The sequence below is a fragment of the Lagenorhynchus albirostris genome, chromosome 6 (genome assembly GCF_949774975.1).
Source record: "Lagenorhynchus albirostris chromosome 6, mLagAlb1.1, whole genome shotgun sequence".
NCBI lineage: Eukaryota > Metazoa > Chordata > Mammalia > Artiodactyla > Delphinidae > Lagenorhynchus > Lagenorhynchus albirostris.
This window is the reverse complement of record NC_083100.1, coordinates 2040094-2059378: the sequence shown is the minus strand read 5'-3', so window position 1 is coordinate 2059378 and position 19285 is coordinate 2040094. Positions and strand designations below refer to the sequence as shown.

The window sequence follows — 19285 nt, the reverse complement described above, 5'->3', positions numbered from 1 at the left end:
AGGGTAGCAGACCACTGATCGTCCGCTCACAAGGAGGCGAATGCGCCAGCCCCCGAGAGAAGAGGTGGCCGGGTGCAGCCCTCCGAGTGGGAAAGCGGGGAGGAGACGGTTGTAGGGACGAGCGGCGTGTGTCCCAGAGCCTCTGCACCCCTGGGGCTCATGCCGGGGGTGGAGCTCAGGTGGGCAGAGCCGTGCAACCCACATGTGCAGCTGCCCGTCGCCCTCCTGAGGCCTCCTCTGGGCCCGATCCTGGGGCCTCTGCTCCGGACACCACACTGTGCCCGCCCCTCTGTCCTTAGCTCGCCGGCCGGGCCACACCTGCGGCCAGGTTGCCACGGGGAAAAGCTGGGCTGGGCGTCCGCTGAGGGGCGGGCTGGGCAATGGGGCGGATGTCTCTGACGAGCCAGTTCCCGCTCCGGGAAGGTGGCAGTGCCAGGTGTTGCTATGGGGCACTTACAGCTCCCAGAATCGTTTCTTACAAGCCACCCTATAACCTCAGGTGATCAGATTATGGGGCGTACCAACACGCCATCTCCAAAACTCACAGTGGAATCTAAACGCAAGAGCTGATTCAATAATCTGCTCCAACTTCTAGAAAGAAAGGAACTTTCGATTCATCCCCCAACCAGGGCCCTGCACAAAACCCACCACACCTGTGGTCCGCACGCACTGGGGCACAGCCTGGCGTGGCCAGCGGGCCGAGGCGCTGTCTTTGGGGGCTGTGCTCACCCACGCCGGGGCCTCCACCGGAGCCGGGGTTCAGGCCGGGTCGCTGCCCCTGGGTCCCTGCTGCCCCTCCAAGCGCCCCGGAGGCATGGTCCACACACACTGGCCCCTGGAAGCTTCACCCACACAGGCCTCCTCCCTCACTGCCGTGCTGTCAGCTGGTCTCGCAGTTAAGCATCCCCAGCTGGGGGAGCGCCCGTGAGCTGGAAGCGCCAGGCAGAGGCTACCAGCGGTGGCTTTACAGGAGGCTGTGGCCTGGGTGGTGCCTGACAACACAGTTGCAATAATCACAGCATTCTGATCGCTGAGAACTTCCTTTTGCTGTACGTCGTGCAGGTTCTTGCTTTGAGGGCCAGGGCGAGGGCAGGTGTGTTCCCTCTGGGATCTCCGCACACCTGCACGGTGGGCGTGGCCTCTGAGCTTCCCTGCTTTGGGGTCCCCCGCGTCCCTTCAAGACCCCTCTCCACCAGGACCGCCTGGCGCGTGTCTGGAGCACCTGCTCGTCCAGCAGCCGAACTCTGCTGCGAGTCAGAATCAGAACAAAGACGGTGATGACGGGAACTCAGCGGCCCCGGCCTGGCCGCCCGGACGGCGATGCCACGGCCTGTCGGGACAGAGCTGGACCTGGCGGGCAGGCTGAAACCCGTCCACAGTGGACGCCGTCCCCGCTCCTGCCCCTCTAGGCCCGGCCGCCCTTGCCCACGGCCCCCCTCCCACTCCGGAGCTGCTGCCCCACAGGCCGCGGGTCTCCTCGCACTCGGCTCGCCCCGCCTCCACCTGCTGAAATGGGGACGCTCCTCCCCCTGCCCCTGCAGCCTCCTGGAAGGGGGGGTGGGTGCATGCCTACTCCAGACCCTAACGTACCCTGGCCCCCTCCCGCCCCGGCACTCCAGGTCCCTCCCGTCGCCCCCCAGGAGGCCCCGTGCCCGCCCAGCCTCCCACCACCGCCAGGCACCATCCTCGGGCCTTCACACAGGTGGCATGGAGGCTCTCAGAGCACGCAGCCGCCCCCCCCACTGCTCCCTTAGTCCCCCAGCACTCGGCACTCCTTCCCTTCGTGTGCTCCGGGAACGAATGCCAGAGGCGGTGAGCCTGCCGAGGGGCCTGCGACCCACCCAGCCTGAGGAGCGGGTCTCTGCAGGGCCGGGCGGGACCTCGACAGGGGGCGACCCACCAGGCACCTCCCGGAGCTCCCCCGCCGCCCCACGGGGATGCTCACCTGCCCGCCTGCACCCCCAGCTCCTGCTCCCCAACCAGGTGTTCGAACCGCAGTCTTCGCTGTCTCTGCTCCCCACAACACTTTCGCTCCGCACCCAGCACATTCTGTCCCCGCCCCCCCCAAGGCTGTCCTTCCTGGGGTGCCAGTGGCCGCCCAGCTGGGAGCGCTTTCCGGCTTTCTGCGTGAAAATCTGCTAAGGCTGAGGGGCCCGAGCCCCACCTGGAGCCCGCTCCTCCTGGCGTGCCCACCCTCCTCCCACGCCAGTGCCCTGAGACCTTGCTGGACCCCCCGCCCTACTCCCCGTCCCGGCCAGGTGCCCTCAACCTTCCTGGGCTCGCCTAGGCGACCCAGCGGGGTCCCCCCACTCCCAGGACCGAGCCTGTCACCGAGCTGCTGCGAGACTGCTGGTGACCGTGCTGGCCAGGCCCTCGAAGGCTCCAGAACCGTCGGGGTCAGGCAGGCGGGTCCCACCGTCAGGCCTGCTCCTGCGGGCGCGCCACCCTCCCCGACACCCCATGCCGGCTCTTCCTCCGGGGCCTGGCCGGGAAGCTCCCTCACCTGCGGGCAGGTGTGAGTCCCCCTCCATCATCACATGCCCGCCTCACCTGCTCGGGGCCCTGCCACCCACGAGGACGGTACCGCGTGTGCCCCCTTTTATGCAGGTACAGTGACGGCTTGCTGAACACGGGATTGCGAAACTCTGAGTTTTTAGCTAATATTTTTTTGCTTCTAAAATCACTGCAGAATGTCCTCAGACAAACTCTCTACATAGGAAAAGATGTGGATGCCCTTAAAGAGATATAGAATCGCCTCTAGCAGTTTTCAAGTCAATATCTTCACAGCAGTGAGCGCTGGGCCCTCGGGGCACAACATTTCTGGAACAGATGCGCCATCGTGAATGCAGCCAGTGCCACCAAACTGTACACTCGCACGTGGTTCAAACAGTATGTTTTATATATATTTTAGCACAACAGAAAAAACCTGTTAAAAAACCCAAAACACACCTTACGCAAGAAACAAAAGAGCCTTGACCTTCGTGCCAGGCTGGAAAGGTCAGGGTAAGTGAAATGAACCTGCCCAGCTGCTCAGTTTAAAGGCAACTCGCACTCACTAAGAGATTAAAGCTTCCACTCTCGAATATCCAGCTTCACCGCCATCTCTGATAACCTTTATGATATCGCATTTAAACCCAAACTACGACCTAAGAGCACGAACAATCCCAGCTCCATCTCTGCACTGCCGGGCGGCAGGTAAGTGAGGGGTTAAGAAAAGTGCATCATTATCTCCTGGCCCGGAGGCCTCAGCCCTGCTCAGCAAACTTCAAAGCCGCTGGCCTGGCTGGTTTGAATTAAGGTTCCCTTTTCTCCTACAAGTCTCCAAGCCCAGGAGAAAGTGCGGCTGCCTCTGGATTTCATTAGGGGCAATTTTCTTATCTCTTCTTCATCTCGGGCTTGATCTCCTGAAATGCAACGAGGCAGGCGTGGGTCTGAGCACAAGGTGCTGCCTCGAAAGCATGAAGGCACGCATGGCCTGGGGCCCCCGGGGAGCGGGGCAGAAGGAGGGAAAATGGATCCTGACCCTCCTTCCCCCATCCGATCGATGCCCAGGGAACCATAAATCGTAAACTTCAAAGTGCTACTTTACATTAAAATCAATAAAAAAAAAATCCTGAAACAATTTTCCTTTTCAAAGAGGCTATCTGAGCTTTACAAAGTTCATTCGATAGGGCGTCATCGTGTACATGCCTGGCAGAAGACTAAAACGGAATGTCAACAGAGACTCAGACTGAAAGGTCCATCTCAAAGCTGGCGGGGTGGCGGGGTGGGGGGACCTCCAGGACCCGCCTCGCCTGCCCGCTGGGCCGGGTGCGGGCCTTTCCACCCCGATCAGAGTGCCCAGGGCACACTGAGACAGGCCCTGGGAGCCGATCCAGTCGGAACCTGGCCTGAAGGAAGACAGAACCACCGTTTTTATCGCTTTAATCCACAGTTTAAAGAAAGCCCCTCCTTCTCTGCCTTCACCAGAATTCAGCGACACTGGGTCCCCCGAGGCCCCAGAGTTCACTCGGGCTCTATCTATGCCTCTTACACGGAGTCCAGACCCTTTACCTCTAAGGAAGCCCCCTAAGAGGGCCGGTTCTCCTGGGGGAGGTGACAACGTGCTGGTGGTCGGAGGGCATCTCAGGACAGGCAGTGACAACCCCGGCCAGTGATGGTGGGTTCAGATTTCCTGAAGCTGATACTTAACTATGTACATGAGCAGCTTTCAGATGTGGTATCCGTTTGGGGGAGTCCTTCTCCCCTAAATAAGGGAGGACAAATGTCAACATTACATTACGTCTGATCAAGAGGAAGAACAAACAACAAAATTAAACCACTGAGATCAGAGGAAAAAGTGGTCCAGGCGATGACCGGGGCAGGCCTTCTACGGAGGTGATGGACTCCCATTTGCACAGACCAGTTTCATCGTCGAGCCGTTATTTCTATGAACTAAGCGGTTGGGGAAGAGGCCTCATGTCAGCCGAGCCACCCTTGGGGCCAGGCCTTTGCCTCACCAGACCCGGACACCCACCCGGAGGCCGGGGACCAGGACCCAGTTTCCAGATGAGGGAAGCAGACGCTGCGGGGGGTCACGTGACCCATGACCTCTGCTGCCCCCCGTGCCCCAGCACGAGGCAGGGTCCTCGGCCAAACTTTTACGGGTGTGTCCTTTGCTAGAATCTCACCCGCCAGACACGACACACTTGTGCTTACATGCACACGTGCACACGCACCCACAGACACACACACACAACACAGGCGCACACGTGTCCACACAGAGGCGTGGGCATCACACATACACACACCACACACGCCTGCATGCAGGAAAGGAAGAGCACGTAGTCAAAGAGAAAAGGGAGAAAAGTCCTCTGGAAGCTTCATGGGATTCCAACGCCCGGTGCAGACACGGTGCTTTTAACAAAGACTGAAGGTCTGTCGGCTTCACCACCAAACAGAGCTCCCCTCCTCCCGAGGGCCCCTGGGACCCGCACTCGGGCAGGTGCTGACCCGCAGGCCACCTGCTCCTCCTCCAGCAGGAGAAGGAAACCTATGCTCTGAGCACCCGCTTCTGGCCACAGGAATCCCTTCAATCCGGCCCAGATCAAAGCAGAAATCACCATTTGATGACAAAGGCAAACACTGTGTTTTACAACATCACCCTGCAGCCGGAGTCTACCGGCCCCGCATAACGTGAAGGAACCGGGATGAATGGGGAGCCGTCTCTCGATTTTTATGTCGATAAAGGAGGGATATTTATTTCTGTTTCCCATTATCTCACAAAAGGTTTTGTGGAAGAAAAATTAGGAGATTATGAGCCCATTCAGATTCGAGCACCCGCTTTTCATTAACCTAACACTTTCTGACACCTTGCCTCGGTCTCCATCACTTTCTTACTGTTAAGACGCGAGACAGATTCCTGTTTTTCATTTAATGCACAAGACAGGAACACTGCAGACAGAAGGTGAGAAGACAGACTTGAAGATGCCACCTTTGGCTTAAAGAGCAAACTGGGAGAAGCCCCAGAGCCCGTTCCTCCAAAACACAGAGACGGAAAGGCTGGTCCCTGCAGGCGCATGCTCACGGCACTGAGGGCCCTGCCCGGGGACCGTGTCGGGCGGGGGGCGGGGGGCGGCTTGCTCACGAAGGAAGAGGAAGGTCAAAGGAAAACAGTAAACCCCGCAAGAGCTGCAGCCACCGTCGGGGGATTCCCGATTGTTCCCCAAATGCCCCATGGGGCAGGAAGCCGGGACTCTTACCTGAAGGCCGCCAAGTACTCTGCGTCTCCCATGGGGGGGTCAAGGCCGCCGGTGAAAGCCATGTTGACGTTGAAGCCCACGCCGGGCCCCGTGCCCACCTGCATGGGGGAGAGAGATGAGCGTCACAGACCATGACCCCGGCGGCCCTGCCGGTGCGCCCCTAGCCCGCCCGGGTCCCCAAGGCCCCGACACACTGCCTTCTACGATGGAGCATTTTCAGAGGCAGGGCCCCCGTCCCCCTCCACGGGTGCAGCGTGTGGGGCTGCCCTGCCCAGGGGAGGGGCCAGCAATGTGCGCCCACAGGGCCCTGCGAGCAAGGCTGTCCTTCCCAACTTCCTTCCCAGAAGGAGACCCAGAGGCAGACGATCCTTTTTCCTTGGGTGGGATTCCCCACTGTCGGGGCCTCTTCGTTCAGAGTGTGGGGCTCTGCTGGGGCATCGGGGTGTCCCACAGGATCCTGACACTCCGGGGCCCACTGTGTGGCCCCGGACAGGCGAGAGGACGGCCCCCGCCCAAGGGACAGGACGAAAGGCGTGGCTTGGAGATGCGTTGTGACTGCACACAGCAGCGTCTCCTGCGGGACAAGGGCACCCCACTCTCACCCGTTCATAAATCCTGCAGTCTGTTTGGATTAGAACCAGAATGCTCTCCTGTTTTCCATCTTTACTTGGACAAGATAAAGCCCACGTGCGCACACGTGATGGAATCGAGGCTGACGGCTGCCCCCCATCCCCGCTGGGAGCCCTTGCTCTGCGTTGCAGGTGTGGCCACACCTGTTCTCACGCCCCCTCCAAGGCCCAGCACGGGATGGGGCCCTGCTCACCTCGTCAGGTGCCCCGCTGCCCGGGAAGAAGTTCCCGTCGTCGTAGCGGTGCAGCGAGATGTACAGCACGCTGGGGTCACTGTAGAAGGCCTGCTGGGTCCCGTTCCCATGGTGCACGTCCTGGAAGGGCAGGGGGGTGGTCAGGGGTGGGGGCTGACTCAGCGCAGGTGCCCTCAGGCCCCGGCTGATGAGCCCCGTAGCTCGGGGCCCTCGGGGCCCTGGGAAAAGAAGGAAGAGGCCCCAGGCGGCATCCTCCTTGCGGCACCCCATGGGGCAGGTTTGCGGGTGTCTCAGCTTCCCCGGAGGCCGCGATTTTCCAGGCAAAGTCATTTGATTAATTTCTTGTCACAGCCTGGCGGGTGAGGGCCGGGGAGGTCGCTGACCACGGCCGCTCACCTGCTCTGCACCGGACCCTGGGGTACATGGGAGACCGTCCCCGGGGTGGAGTGATGGGGGTGCCAGGGCCCAAGCAGGAAGGACAAGCCGCTTCTCCGAATCACAGTGACCACGTGTTGAAACCACACAAGCGGGTGGCCCGCTGCATAGAGCGTGCACACTTGAGGGCTGCACACGAGTCTGTGATTTTAAACCCCGGGGAACTGCTTAGAATCCTTACCCTATTTATGAGAGCTATCTGTGCTCATTATAGAAAAGTGGAAGGACAGCTGCAAGTGAGGAACCAGCTGGACCCCACTGGGGCCCACCGCCGCCGAGGGGCGCACAGCAGGGCCTTGGCACTCACGCACCACTTGTGCGCTGTTCCACGTGACAGCGGAGCCCTTACACGCGGTTCTGCGACAGCACCAGACGGATCACCCACTTTCCGCAGTGCTTCCGGCACGCCCACCTTCTCCAGCACTCAGCTGTTATACGTGCCCAGCATCTCTGACTGCTCCACAAGGGGCGCTAAGGGAAGGGCCCCCTGGGGCCAAGGCACCGGCTGTGTGAACACTGGGCTCCGCAGTCCACGCTGTGCGGCCGTGGCACCCAAGGGCCCCTTGACCAGTGCCCGCCGCCCGGAGCTTGGGGGTGTCCTGGGCTGTGTTTTGGTGTTTCTTTTCCCAAAGGAGAAGGACTTCGCAGCATAAAAGATAATCCCACCCAATGTACCTGATCTTTTTAACTAGAAAAAATGATGAAATAAATCTTAAATACCAAAGAGAATGTTCCCCCTGCCCCCTCCATATACGGCTTAAAAAAGAAGAAAAACGTGAACACCTAGAATCCCCATGTCCAGCATAAGACTCCGTATACCTATTTTTGGAGTTCAGTTATTCTATAGCGTTTTTCATAGAGTTTACCTTTGAGGCAGTGGGATTGTCAGATGTGGCCCCTCCCAAGGGAAAATGGGAAGGAGGTTAAACCAGTGTAGATTGGCTCCCCTCTGCAGAAGCAGGGAGGGCCTTTACACCGGGAGTGACAGTGATGCAAAGCTGCGGCGCTGGCTCGGGGAGGGCGGGCCACACCCTTGATCCCTGTCGAGGCCCAGGCTCCACCCCTTCCTGCACCCCCGCCCCCCAGCGAGGTTTTGCAAGGATTGCCCTTCGGCTGCTGCCCTCGACCACAGGCCTATTTCTAGACCCTTCAGGAGCCGGTTATTGGCAGGATCGGCTGGCTGAAGCTGTCAGACAGACTCCTAACAGGTTTGGGCTTTTACTTTCTGCACCTTTGAGGTAGTTTCCAGAAAGGTAAGGCCCCCAAATCCCATGGCCAGTGGAGATGGAAAAGCTCGCCTCCGCCTCCCACAGTCCGCGGGGGAGACAAGGACGGGCCACTCACCCAGTCCACCACGAGGGTCTTGGTCACACTCAACCTCTGCTGGAGAAGCTTGGCTGCGACAGCCACGGAATTGAAGTAGCAGAACCCCCTGGCAGGTGAGAATCAGGAGAAATAGAGACAAATTCCGGGCTCTGATTAGTTTTTATTCAACGTGCAACAGAACATTCTAGAATCCCACGAGGGTCTAAGAAGGCGGTTTGGAAACGTTAACTGATGCTGATCACTGACACACACACACGGTCCCTGCGTGCAGGCTGCCAGCGCTCCCAGGGTGAGAGAGTCCATCTCACTTTATGCCCCCAGGACGTCTCCCAGAACACGCACTGACCGACCTGTCAGAGGCACTGAGGCCCACAGACACGGAAGTTACTCACTTGACTTTCTCACTGCGCGTCTTTCCACAGTCTAAGATGTATAACAGTGATTCTAGACAGTCTCTGAGAGAACGGGAAAAACGCGCTGAGAAAGTGAGTCAAGTGAAAATGAAAATCTCCTGAACCTGAATTTCCCTTTGCCTGAATCACCAAAGAAAATGAGAAGCCCGGGTGGGTCTGTTTTCGGGCTGTAGGCTGCCCGGCGGGAAGCCTCGCGTCCCAGCAGCCACCGCCTCTCTGGCCGCGCTGGCCCCAGGGCCGAACTGTGCGTCTCTAAGAGTTTCCACGAACGTGTCCCTCCATATTCCATCTCGGTCCATCTGCGCCCACCCTTCAGAATATCTGACAGCTCAGAGTCGAATTAGAAAGGTGACCTCAGCGAAATGCTACAAACAACCAGCGCCCGCCCCTCGGTCACGTGGACTGTTCCGGGCCAGGGAGTGACCGCACGGTGGTGACGACAGCTCCCTTTACGGTGAAGGGTCCCTTCCTGAAGCCCGGCCCCGACGCCCTCACTGGGGATTCGAGGCGGCCGAGGGCTCCGCCGCCCGTTGGCTGAAAGCCAGGCTCCCGGTCCAGCACTGCCCCCGCGCTTCCTGCTTCTCCCCGCAGCTCTGTCTGCACCATCCGTGCTTCACCAGCCGACAAAGCAGCGCTCATTCCCCCAGCCACCGCCCGTCCCCTCGTCCTGACGACCCACAACACGGTGTCTGCTGTCGCGGGGCCCGAGGGCGAGCCCCAGACACCACGCTCGCTGAGGGTTTTCTGCGTCCACTCCATGCACAACTGCCCGGGTCAAGTCCTGTGGCTGCCCCCGGGCGGCTTCTCCTCGACCAGGATGGACCCTGAATCCGCACGTCAACCCCGCCACCTCGGCCAGCTTCTCATGTGCACAGTCAGGGGTGTCTACAACCCGAAACACAGGCCAGAGAGCTGACCCCTGTGGTCATGACCTTGGGACTTCAGCCTCGCGGTGCCAAGCCGTGAGCAGGTCAGCTGGAAGGCCACACGCGAGCAGACCTGAGGCCTGACTGTTAAAGCTCTAGAGCAAGGAAGCACCAGAGAACTCCTTCTGGGGCAGCTGAAGTTCCCTCTCCCAGGCCTGACGACGAGACGACTCCTCTGGACTCGCTTCTGCACACACGGCCTCCCATTCTGCACACCTCCACGCGCCGCCCCCGCATCTCTTCACCGGGACCAACCCTAACCAACTCGAGCTGCACGTACGGTTACGCCCTGCTGGACCGGCCTCTCGGGGACCGTGCACGGGCAGGCTCGAGAATGCCGCAAGTCCCCTGCCCGAGAGTGACCGTGTGTGTACTTACATGGGCGTGCTCTCCTCCGCATGGTGTCCTGGGGGGCGGACCACGGCAAAGCCATTCTACGCGCAACACCAAAAAGGAGACATGGGGACAAAAGATTGGTTTCAGGTCAGTGAGAAAAGGCAGAGTGTGCGTGAGGACACGGTTTCCAGCTGCCTTGCGGGCGCACAGACGTAGGGCAGGATACAGGGCTGGCTGTGAGCACTTCAAAGACATCTAGGTCCCTTCTCTGAACGAGCCCTGCTGGTTATCACAAATTACTAAGATAAAAGGTGAGTCCGTCCCCGATTTTCTATCTTTGACAGCCTGCTGGCAAGGCTGGGAGCTGCTCAGCTGGGGAAGCAGGGTAGGAGTGGAAGGGGCACCGCGGCCCCCCTCTGATCGTAACCAGCCTCCCCAGGAAGCAACTTGACGGGAGCCCTGGACGCAGATGAAACGGAGAAGGCTCGGCCGCTGCACAGATGCTGTGCCCTAGTTTGGCCTTAACGTGAATCTCTCTGCTGTCGGTGCAGCTCAGTTCCCAGGGGACTGAGCGACGCAGAAAACAATCACTAACGCTTAGAAAGAAAATCTCAGAGGCTGGAGGGGAGCTTCAGCCCCCACCCCTGCTTAGGACCCCTGAGTCACTTATGCTTTAAAAGAACCATCCGCAAACCATCCTGCAGCCACCATAATAAAAACGGTTTAGACCGGCACCTCGGGTCTCACAAGCGCAGGAAGCCGTGCGATCGAGGTCTGTAACAGAGACCCATGGGTCGCGGACCATGCTGACCGGGCGTGGGAAGTGTACCCAGCCGGCTGCAGAGACCAGCTCAGGGGGGGACGGGGGGGCACACTTAGTGGGAGCCCCGCCTCGGCACGCTTGGCGCTGCCAACTATCTCCCCTCTCTTGCACAGGACCCAGCGCTGCGGTTCTGCATGGGGACGTGGGCCCCAGGGGTCCCGTGCCCCGGGGGCCTTTGCATAGCAACCCCAAGGCTCTGTGCCCTTCCCGCGGAGCTGAGAGCTGACCGGCGGCGGGCAGCGATGGCGGGTGGCCTTCGGGTACGGTAGCAGGAGGAGGCCCGGGCACCCACGTTTGCAGGGAAAAGGAAGCTCCGTGTCAGTGCCCCGAAGAAGCAGTAAAACTTATCAATTTCATTAAACCTCGACGTCTTTTTAACACCCGTGCAAAGAGGTGGGGAGGCGTGCAAATAACCCGCGGGGCTGTCACCTCAACGAAAACGACAGACAGCGGCTGTGTCAGGGGTGGGATTTGAGCTTTCCCGTGAAACCGAGAACTCTGGACAACTTGCATTCGGCCCAGCTCTTCCCAGCACTGAGAAAACCTTCCTGATGAGATGGGTGGTGACATTCACGGTTTCAAAGATTGGTGGTGCTTTGGACACCGTATGATAAAATGTGTCCAGATCTGGAAGACCTACGTGATCCAGCGAGCCCCTATTTCCAAACAACCACGCACTGTGCAGACGTCAGGGTAAATGAGCGGCTCCACGTGCGAGGCCGACAGCATTTCTCGTACAGGAGGACAAGCTCGCTGATGCTGTTCTAGGGGCCACACTGCAGCTCATCTTCAAGAAGCTGTCACTTGTTGAATTTTGGCAAAGCGTCAAAGAAGAATGCCCACAATTATCTGGAAAAGCTCTGAAAATACTCCCCCTTCCCCAGTTCTGCATCTGCGCGAGGCCAGATTTTCTTCGTGTGCTTCAACTAAAACAACACGTCACCAGACACGGAAGCAGAAGCAGGTGTGAGAGTCCAGCTGAGCGACTAGCTCTTATCATTATATTTAAATTAATAAATATTTTAAAAGCCTCCGTTTTAAACTCTAGTGAGCGGTCAAGGCTGATGACGCAACTCACAAAGACAAAAGCTCTTCGGGATTTTTCAGCTACTGTAAGAACGTAGCATGTTCCCGAGATCGAATTCTTTGAGAAATGCTGTATCATTACACGTGTTTTCACAAGCGTAGGAAAAGTCCCCTTGGGTTCAACAGTGATGACAGAGCTGGGTCCGCCCGTACTCCCCATCACAGCCACCAGGTGCCTGTCCAGAGCGGGAGCGAAGCGGGCGGGCTGTCCCTCCCCACCTCCTCCTACCCCCCCACCCCCGGGCTGTGTCCTCCCAGGACCCCTCCCGCTGGTCCGCACTGACCTTCAGTTCCCCTGTGGCCACCTTGAAGACCAGCTCCACCACGCAGCCCACGGCCAGGCGGGCTGCCCCTGACGAGTGGACCTCGTTCCATATGGTGTCACTGTCTACCTGTGAAGACATCAGGCCCGCAATAAGGCCGGCGTCCTTGGTCAGAGTCACCCCCCCGTCGCGGCCGGGTGGCCGTGCAGCCGGGGGCCCCTGTGCTCTGCCTCTAAAACCAGAGCCTGCCATCTCTCCTTGACTAATTACAGAACGTACCCAGCTCACATTCGGGCTTTTTTTTTTTGAAGACATGCCAAAAAATACTAAACAGAGAAAGAACAGTGCGTGCACCGAAAATAGCACGCCTGCGTTTTTACCCCTTTCTGAGGTGTCATTTCTTTTCTCAGTTGCTCCAAAATACTCCATGCTAGGAGTCACGATGTCAAGGTTACCTAGTTCCCTTCTTTTTTTAACTGCAACTGCAGCTGAGTTACACTAACAATTAGCAAAAGCAAATGTGGCAAGTGTTAGAATTAGAGGTCCCTCCAAATTATGACTTTATCTCTTGCTGAACTGAAGGAGAAGCCCCGCGTGTTTGACAGGAGTCGTTAACAGGGACGGCACGTGGAAGGGTGAGGGGAGGAGAATCCAGGCTCTTGGACACCAGGGGGCTCAGCCCAGGGGATAGCACACCTGCCCAGGTAGCTGTTCCCCTTCAAAGAGAAAAACCTGTGTGTGGCACAAACCTGTCAGGTAACGTGTTTGTGTGTTGGTTTATTTACTTACACTTAGATATATTTTTTAAACTCTAGCTAACGTGGGCAGGAAGGAAGACACAGACTTGACGAGTCGGTTCTGCGGAGGCTGAGTCTCCTGCGGGAGCCTGGGGGGCAGGGAGCGGGGCCACGATAAAGCAGGAGCCCCTGCTTCCAGGTCAAGGGCGCTGCCATCCCCAGGGCAGGGCAGCTGGTGCCTCGGCCGCACACACCTGGGACTCGCGTGCCCTTCCTGTGGGTGCCCGAGCCTAGAGAGGGTCTGGGAAGCTGTGAGGAATAAGCCCTTCCACCTGCAGCAGAGTCGGCCGGGCCTGGGTGAGACCCTCCTTCCCAAGGCAACCTCTTCCAAGCGCTGAACGCTCGGGGCCCCGGACACAGAGGCTGAGCCGCAGGTGAGGGCCCGGCACCCCCTCTCCGGCCCAGCCAGGGTCAGCGCCCAGGCCCCTGCCCACCTGACAAAGGCCCTGATCATTACGTGGTGCGGATGGATTTCTTTCAATGAAGTCTTGGGGCTTCATCTTCAAAGCGAGATGATTTAAAATACATTTACGAGCAGCTCGAGCTATTTCCTGAGGAGTGTTATTCCGTGCGGGCTCTTCTCTTCAATGACCAAACCTCTATGTTCTTTAAATAGCTTCCAAATGTCAGCAGAACGCTCTGCACTTAGCGCACTCTCCGCAGCATTAATATTCAACGTTCAAAGACCGGCTTCTGTTCTAAATAATACTGTGCTGTTATTCATTGAAGTAGCCACTCAACTAGAAGATTCTGGACCGGTTGCTTCAGCTGAAGAACCAATTCAATAAAACCAAAGCGAGAGCTGGCAGGAGGGTCCGACCGGTCGCCTGGGCCTCGAGAGAGGCCGCACCCCTGAGCACCAAAGCGGGTTTGGGCAAAACTACGCAGATTACTTCCCCTCCAAATGCAATGATTTGGGTTTTAGGCTAAGGAACCGGAGCCAGGTGGGGAAAGGGACTGACCCCCCGTGTGCCCTGAAGGACCTCTGGGCTCTGCTCTCCTCCCGCATGACCCCAGGGTCCACAAGGTCCTGGAACATCGTGTCCAGGGTGAGGGACAGACCCCCAGCCCCACTGCAGTGTCTCCAGAGAACCTGACAGCACTTTCCACTGCTTCGGGGTCTCAGCCCCCCAGCTTCTGGCCACCAGCTCCCCAGGGACCAACGTGGGATGGTCGGATTGGAGCCCCGAGTTCCAGAAGTACGAGGCGGCCCTGCTTGGGGCACCCACAAATACAGAAGCAGGAAACAAGGGAAAGAGCCACGGGCTACACTCCACAATCCCTCCAGCAAAGACGGAGACAAGGTGAAGACGGGGGTGGGGAGACCCCTTACAGAGATTTCAAGTGGACACTCGGGGTGGCCACTCTGAGTGGGCCGCGGACCTTAGAAGCCATGGCACTCGGGGTCCCCAGGGCCTACCAGGGCAGGGCTGGGAGGGAAATGCAATAATCAGGAAGTGAGCAAAACAGAAGTTTCTCTTATTTGGCTTGGGAAAAAAAGGTAAAACCATTTAAAAGCTCCATTACAGAACCTAGATGTTAATTCAAGCAGCTTCGGGGGAAGCAACGCACCCTCTCCTTCCCTGCTTCACCAGCCGACCTGCACCCTCCCAGCCACACCCGGGCCCCTGGGGTCTCGTCTGCTTCCCTGACAACACCCCGGGGGGCTGGCCCCAGCTCTGGAAGGAGGTCCAGAGGCCCAAGAGGGCTGCAGCTGCGCCAGCGACACGGCGAGTCCACGCCGAGCCAGGCGGGAGGGCGGGCACTGCGATTCTCTGCCCTCCTATTGGGGCAGTTATAGAAAACAACTGAAAGGGGACGATCCCTTGAGGCGCCCTATGGTTCACACTTCCCACTAATTATTCTGATGGGCTCCTCTCTCGACCGGGCTCGACTTGGCGAGATTTTCCACGTCTCCGTGTTCCAGAGCATTTTTGTGTCTGGATGTGGAGGTGGGCGCTGGTAGCCTGCTGGGGGCTGGATCTGGACTTCACACCGGGGAGGGGCCACCTGGCTCAAGGCCCCAGGCCCAGTCCCCGTTGCGCTTTCATTTGCCAATTATAAATCCTGCCTCGCAGGGCGTGCTGCTGCAGGGCAGTGCAAAGCCAAGCCTTTTCAAGTCTGGCCAAAAATTCGCCCCGCATTAAGAGATTGCAGCCTCTTTACAGTACAAAATGCAATAACTCTAGGAGGCCCTGGTGGTGGTATGAACAAACGCCGTTTATGCTCGTTCTGACGGGGTAATTTTCAAAGCAGCGATTTTTGTAAAGACTCAGGAAGAAAACAATTTTGTTTCATTTCCATAACGGAATCCAGACCCCGAGCTTCACCCCGCACTCTGTCGTTACGCTCACGTTCGGCTGAAGCGCGCTTCCAGCCGAGATGCCTTTGTCGTCCACTAGGTCCTCCGGCCTCTCTGTGACCGAGACCGGCTGCAGCGCTTCCCGGGCTGGGGAGCTCCACGGCTAGCAGACTGGCCAGGAGGGGGCTGGTCCTTGCCCTCACCCTCCCTCATCCAGAGGGCAGCGGGTGGCGGGGGGACAGCCCCTCCTGATGGAAGGAGCAGCTCTGGCTGCGGAGACCTGGCCTCCGCTGTGCTGAGGTAGGGGTGGGTGCCCAGAGGGGTCCTGCGCCCCCATCCCGGGCAGGGAAAGCCCAAGTTAAATCAAGATGCTGGTTCTCCTGCGTGTCTACCTGCCCAGGTCTGCTCAAGAGCTCCATCTCCCGGAGAAGCAGCTCTACCCCCCTCACGCGGCCCAGAAACCTCATGCCCACGGTCAGAGCTGCCCTTGGGGCTTCGGGTTGGAGCTCGGATACGGGATCAACACACACCCCGTGAGGTGACGGATTCACGACCTGAGCTGGGACGAGTGGACTGCTGCTCGGTGGGTCAGACGAGACAGACCCACACACCAGATCCCGTTTCCTAAAGCCAGCCGTGGTGCCAGACGACCTTCCCCGGAGGAAGGTGCCCCAGACCCGCCATCAAAACGCTCACAGGCTCACAGGGCCTTTGAAGCCACACGTGTGAGCGGTGGGGCAGCCCCGCCCAGCAGGCCCTGTTTATGGAAAACACCTGGTAACAATTACCTGCTCTGCGGAGAGCAAGGCCGCGATTTCTGTGACCACCAGGACCCTGAGAACAAACAGGACATTATTTACACATTAAAGAAATACTTACCCCGACACCACCGCAGGGCAGCCTGACAAACACCGATGTTAGCGAGCCTGCAGGGAGAAGGAGAGCCGAGGTCAGGTGGGCAGGGTCACCCAGCGCCCCAGCCTGCAGGGGGCACGGCCGGGCGGTGCCGCAACGGCGCTCTGACGCTTGTGGAAGATGCACAGTGCGTCCCACGCACGCAGGGGCAAACGGTCCTCAAAGGTACCACTGTACCACCGTGTGGCCGGGGGTGGGTCCTGGGCTGAGCAGGCCCAGCCCCTGCGGAGCCCTTGCATTCTCCACGGCAACAGCCCATTCCTCACGGGGTGGGGAGACCACACGGAAGCTTCTGCTTCCAGCCCGAGCTGTGCACCTGGCAGGGAACCACCCTGAGCTCCCTGCCCCCGACACTGGCTCTCAGTTCTGAGCTCTGGCCGCCCTCCCCAGCTGTGAGCAAGAGAAAGAGGCCTGGGGTTAACCCCCCGGGGTGAGCTCTTCAGACACGAGGGGTCTTTGGGGATATGACAGCAGCCCCCTCCCCATGTACAAGTGTTCCAAGGTCACTGGGACGGTGCACAGCTACGAAACCACACAGCCTTGAACCTGGCCATCTAGGAAGGCCTGCCCGGGGCCCATGCTGCAGACACAGGCCCCGTCCCACGAGGCTCAGGCCTGCCTCGGTGACAAGAACGGGACCTGTCTTCTTCCTCAGTGTGATCCGGGTGCTGGTTGATGACTCGCCTAAAACCTGCCTGTCATGCAGGACCAGAGGGCGGCACAGCTGCCCAGCGCCCCCTCCCCGGGCTGGCGGAGTGTGAAGCCCAGGCTCCAGCTGGCCAACCCCCCTTCAGGAGCTGCCCCCATCCGGGAGAGACTCTCTGTGCAGCCGGGCGCCCCTGCCCCGCTTCCACCTCGCTCCCACTGCGACCCCCAGGCCTTTCCTGGCAGGTTCCACAGCCCAGCTTGGGAGTCTGCTTTCTGGACCTGGCAGAGCCGGGCCCGGTGCTGGGAGGGCTCACTCCCAACACTGCCCTCTCCCCAGCCCGAGCACCAGCTCTGCTTGGGTGGCCGTGAGCTGCTGCCGGGGCCCCAGGAAAGAAGCAGGCCTTGGGTCACAGGGTCCGGATGGCTCACCAGGGGAGCAGCCCTGGTGAGGTCTGTGCCCGCCTCATCCCGGCTCCTGGCCTGGACCACACACTGTGGACCCTCCCCGTCATGCCCCACCCCCTCCGAGATGCCCGGACGGTGGGTCCTGCCCCGGGCATGCCCTGCCTGCGCCCACGGCTCTCCTCCAGGTCACGCCCCCCCAGCCGCCTGCATCCCCGTCTTCTGACTGGGGTTCCCCTGCCGTGCCTTCTGACATCAGTTAAACTGATCCTCGCAGAGCCACGCAGCCTCTGGCCCCATCCCCGTGAGGCTGGGGGCATGCCTGCCTTCTCCTTGTGCCACGACTGCAGGGGAATCGGCGGGTGCGCAGGTGGGTGGAGGGGCCGGCGCGCAGGGAAGTGATGTCCACGGAGAGCAGCCCTGGGAGGGGCTTCCCAGGCCTGCCCTAAGCCCCCCGTGGGCGGTCCTGGGGCCGGAGGGACAGGGTGGGCTGCAGTGCATGGCGGGGGGCGGGGGAGAGGGGAGCCGGCACCACGCTGTCCTGCAACAGATTCACCCGATGGCCTGAATCAGGGAGGGCGGCACCAGCCCCCCGTGCCCCCATTGGCCCTGCCCTTGACACGCGGCAGTGGCTCTAGGTGACCACGGGCTGGGAATGGCTTCAAGATGGTTCTCGTAACACTAACTATTCCAGCACACAGGAACATGATGCTAGGGGTGTAAGAGCTTCCCCCCAAAGAATCCAAGCGCCCGTGTGAATCCATGCACATCCATCAGTGTGTGTGTAAATATGAGTGAGAGGGGCTCTGCTGAGACTGGATTCCTGTGTTTGAAATTACAGACTGATGCATTAAAACCATAAATCATCTGAGTATTTTGATTTTGCTCATTATCCGGCCAGGAAAGACCACAATAATAAAAAAGGTAGGATACCCTGAATTCGGACACAAGCCTGTGCTCGGATGGGCAGCAGGGAAACAGGGAAGCTGTCCTGGCCCAGAGCTCCGGAGCGGCCCAGCGGTGGCCTCTCTGCACAGCTGGTCTCCCCCCGGCCCCAGCCGCCTCGGCCGAGGCCCCAGTTGGTCAGCGAGTCCCTCCCCCACTGGCGTCCTGTGTTGCGGGGCCACCACTGCCTAGGCCAGGTCACAAAATGTTCAAGCCGAGAGACGGGGGTCTGACGCTTGAGGGGCACCCTTGCTCTCCCAGTCCTGGCAGGTTAGCTGACAGGCAGGCTGGGATGCCGACGGGCGCGGGGAAGATGCTGGCTTTCTTCCGCCGCTCCTGCTGCTATGCTGTGAGCAGAGGGTCGCCTAGTAACCCTTCACCTGAGCTCGGAGAGGCACTCATGAGGTGCTCTGCAGCCCTGGGTCCACACTCCTCAGCCACCAGGCCAGGTTCCCTCCCCAGGTCGCTGCCGTCAGAAGATGAACCCTGACTTCCAGGAACACCTAAGGTGGTGAACAGGTAGCCCCCTGCAGCCCGGCCAAGCTGTGTCACTGCCCCACACTCACTACACAGGCCTCTTTGCACAAGGCTTGGAAATTTGTGGATTCAATTAAAAAGAGGAAGGGAGATCACCCGGTAGTGTTTAAACACCGAATCAGGGTACCTTTAACATCATCAACTCTCACCACGTCTGGAATAGCCAGACTGACATAATGACGCTAGAACAGTCATCAGAAATGTAAATAGGGCTCAAGTGGTAGGAAGGTATCTGCTTGGGCATCCCCACGGCAACGTGAGTAGACTTCACAACACAAAACTCAGTAGGAGAGAAAAAGGAAACAGAACGGGTTATAATACCATTATGGTAAATGGAACACACGCTCACAATATGTGTGTTTGTGACAACACACTTGGCTCATAAAAGAAACACTAAATACACTCCCGCGGCTGCCTATGGGCGGAGCGGGGTCTGAGATGGTGGACGAACACTTCAACAAAGAAGCCACGAGCGGCAGAGGGGCTTCCAGGGACGGAGATGCTGGATGAACTGAGGGGGACCCCCCATGTGGTCACGGACACGGCTTGGCGGGAGGAAAGCGCCGT

General features: G+C 59.2%; 1 protein-coding gene across 5 annotated transcripts in view; it reads right to left on the bottom strand.

Annotated features, from left to right (window-relative positions):
* HDAC4 (histone deacetylase 4) overlaps nt 1-19285 on the bottom strand; it is a 244201-nt gene that overhangs the window by 21885 nt on the left and 203031 nt on the right. For all 5 annotated transcript variants that reach the window (XM_060151668.1, XM_060151671.1, XM_060151670.1 and 2 more), the window contains 6 exons: nt 16151-16197; nt 12194-12301; nt 10043-10098; nt 8344-8431; nt 6565-6684; nt 5742-5839 (listed from right to left, as the gene is read on the bottom strand). In XM_060151668.1, the coding sequence (XP_060007651.1) occupies nt 5742-5839; nt 6565-6684; nt 8344-8431; nt 10043-10098; nt 12194-12301; nt 16151-16197 (517 nt within the window). The remainder of the gene's footprint in view (nt 1-5741; nt 5840-6564; nt 6685-8343; nt 8432-10042; nt 10099-12193; nt 12302-16150; nt 16198-19285) is intronic.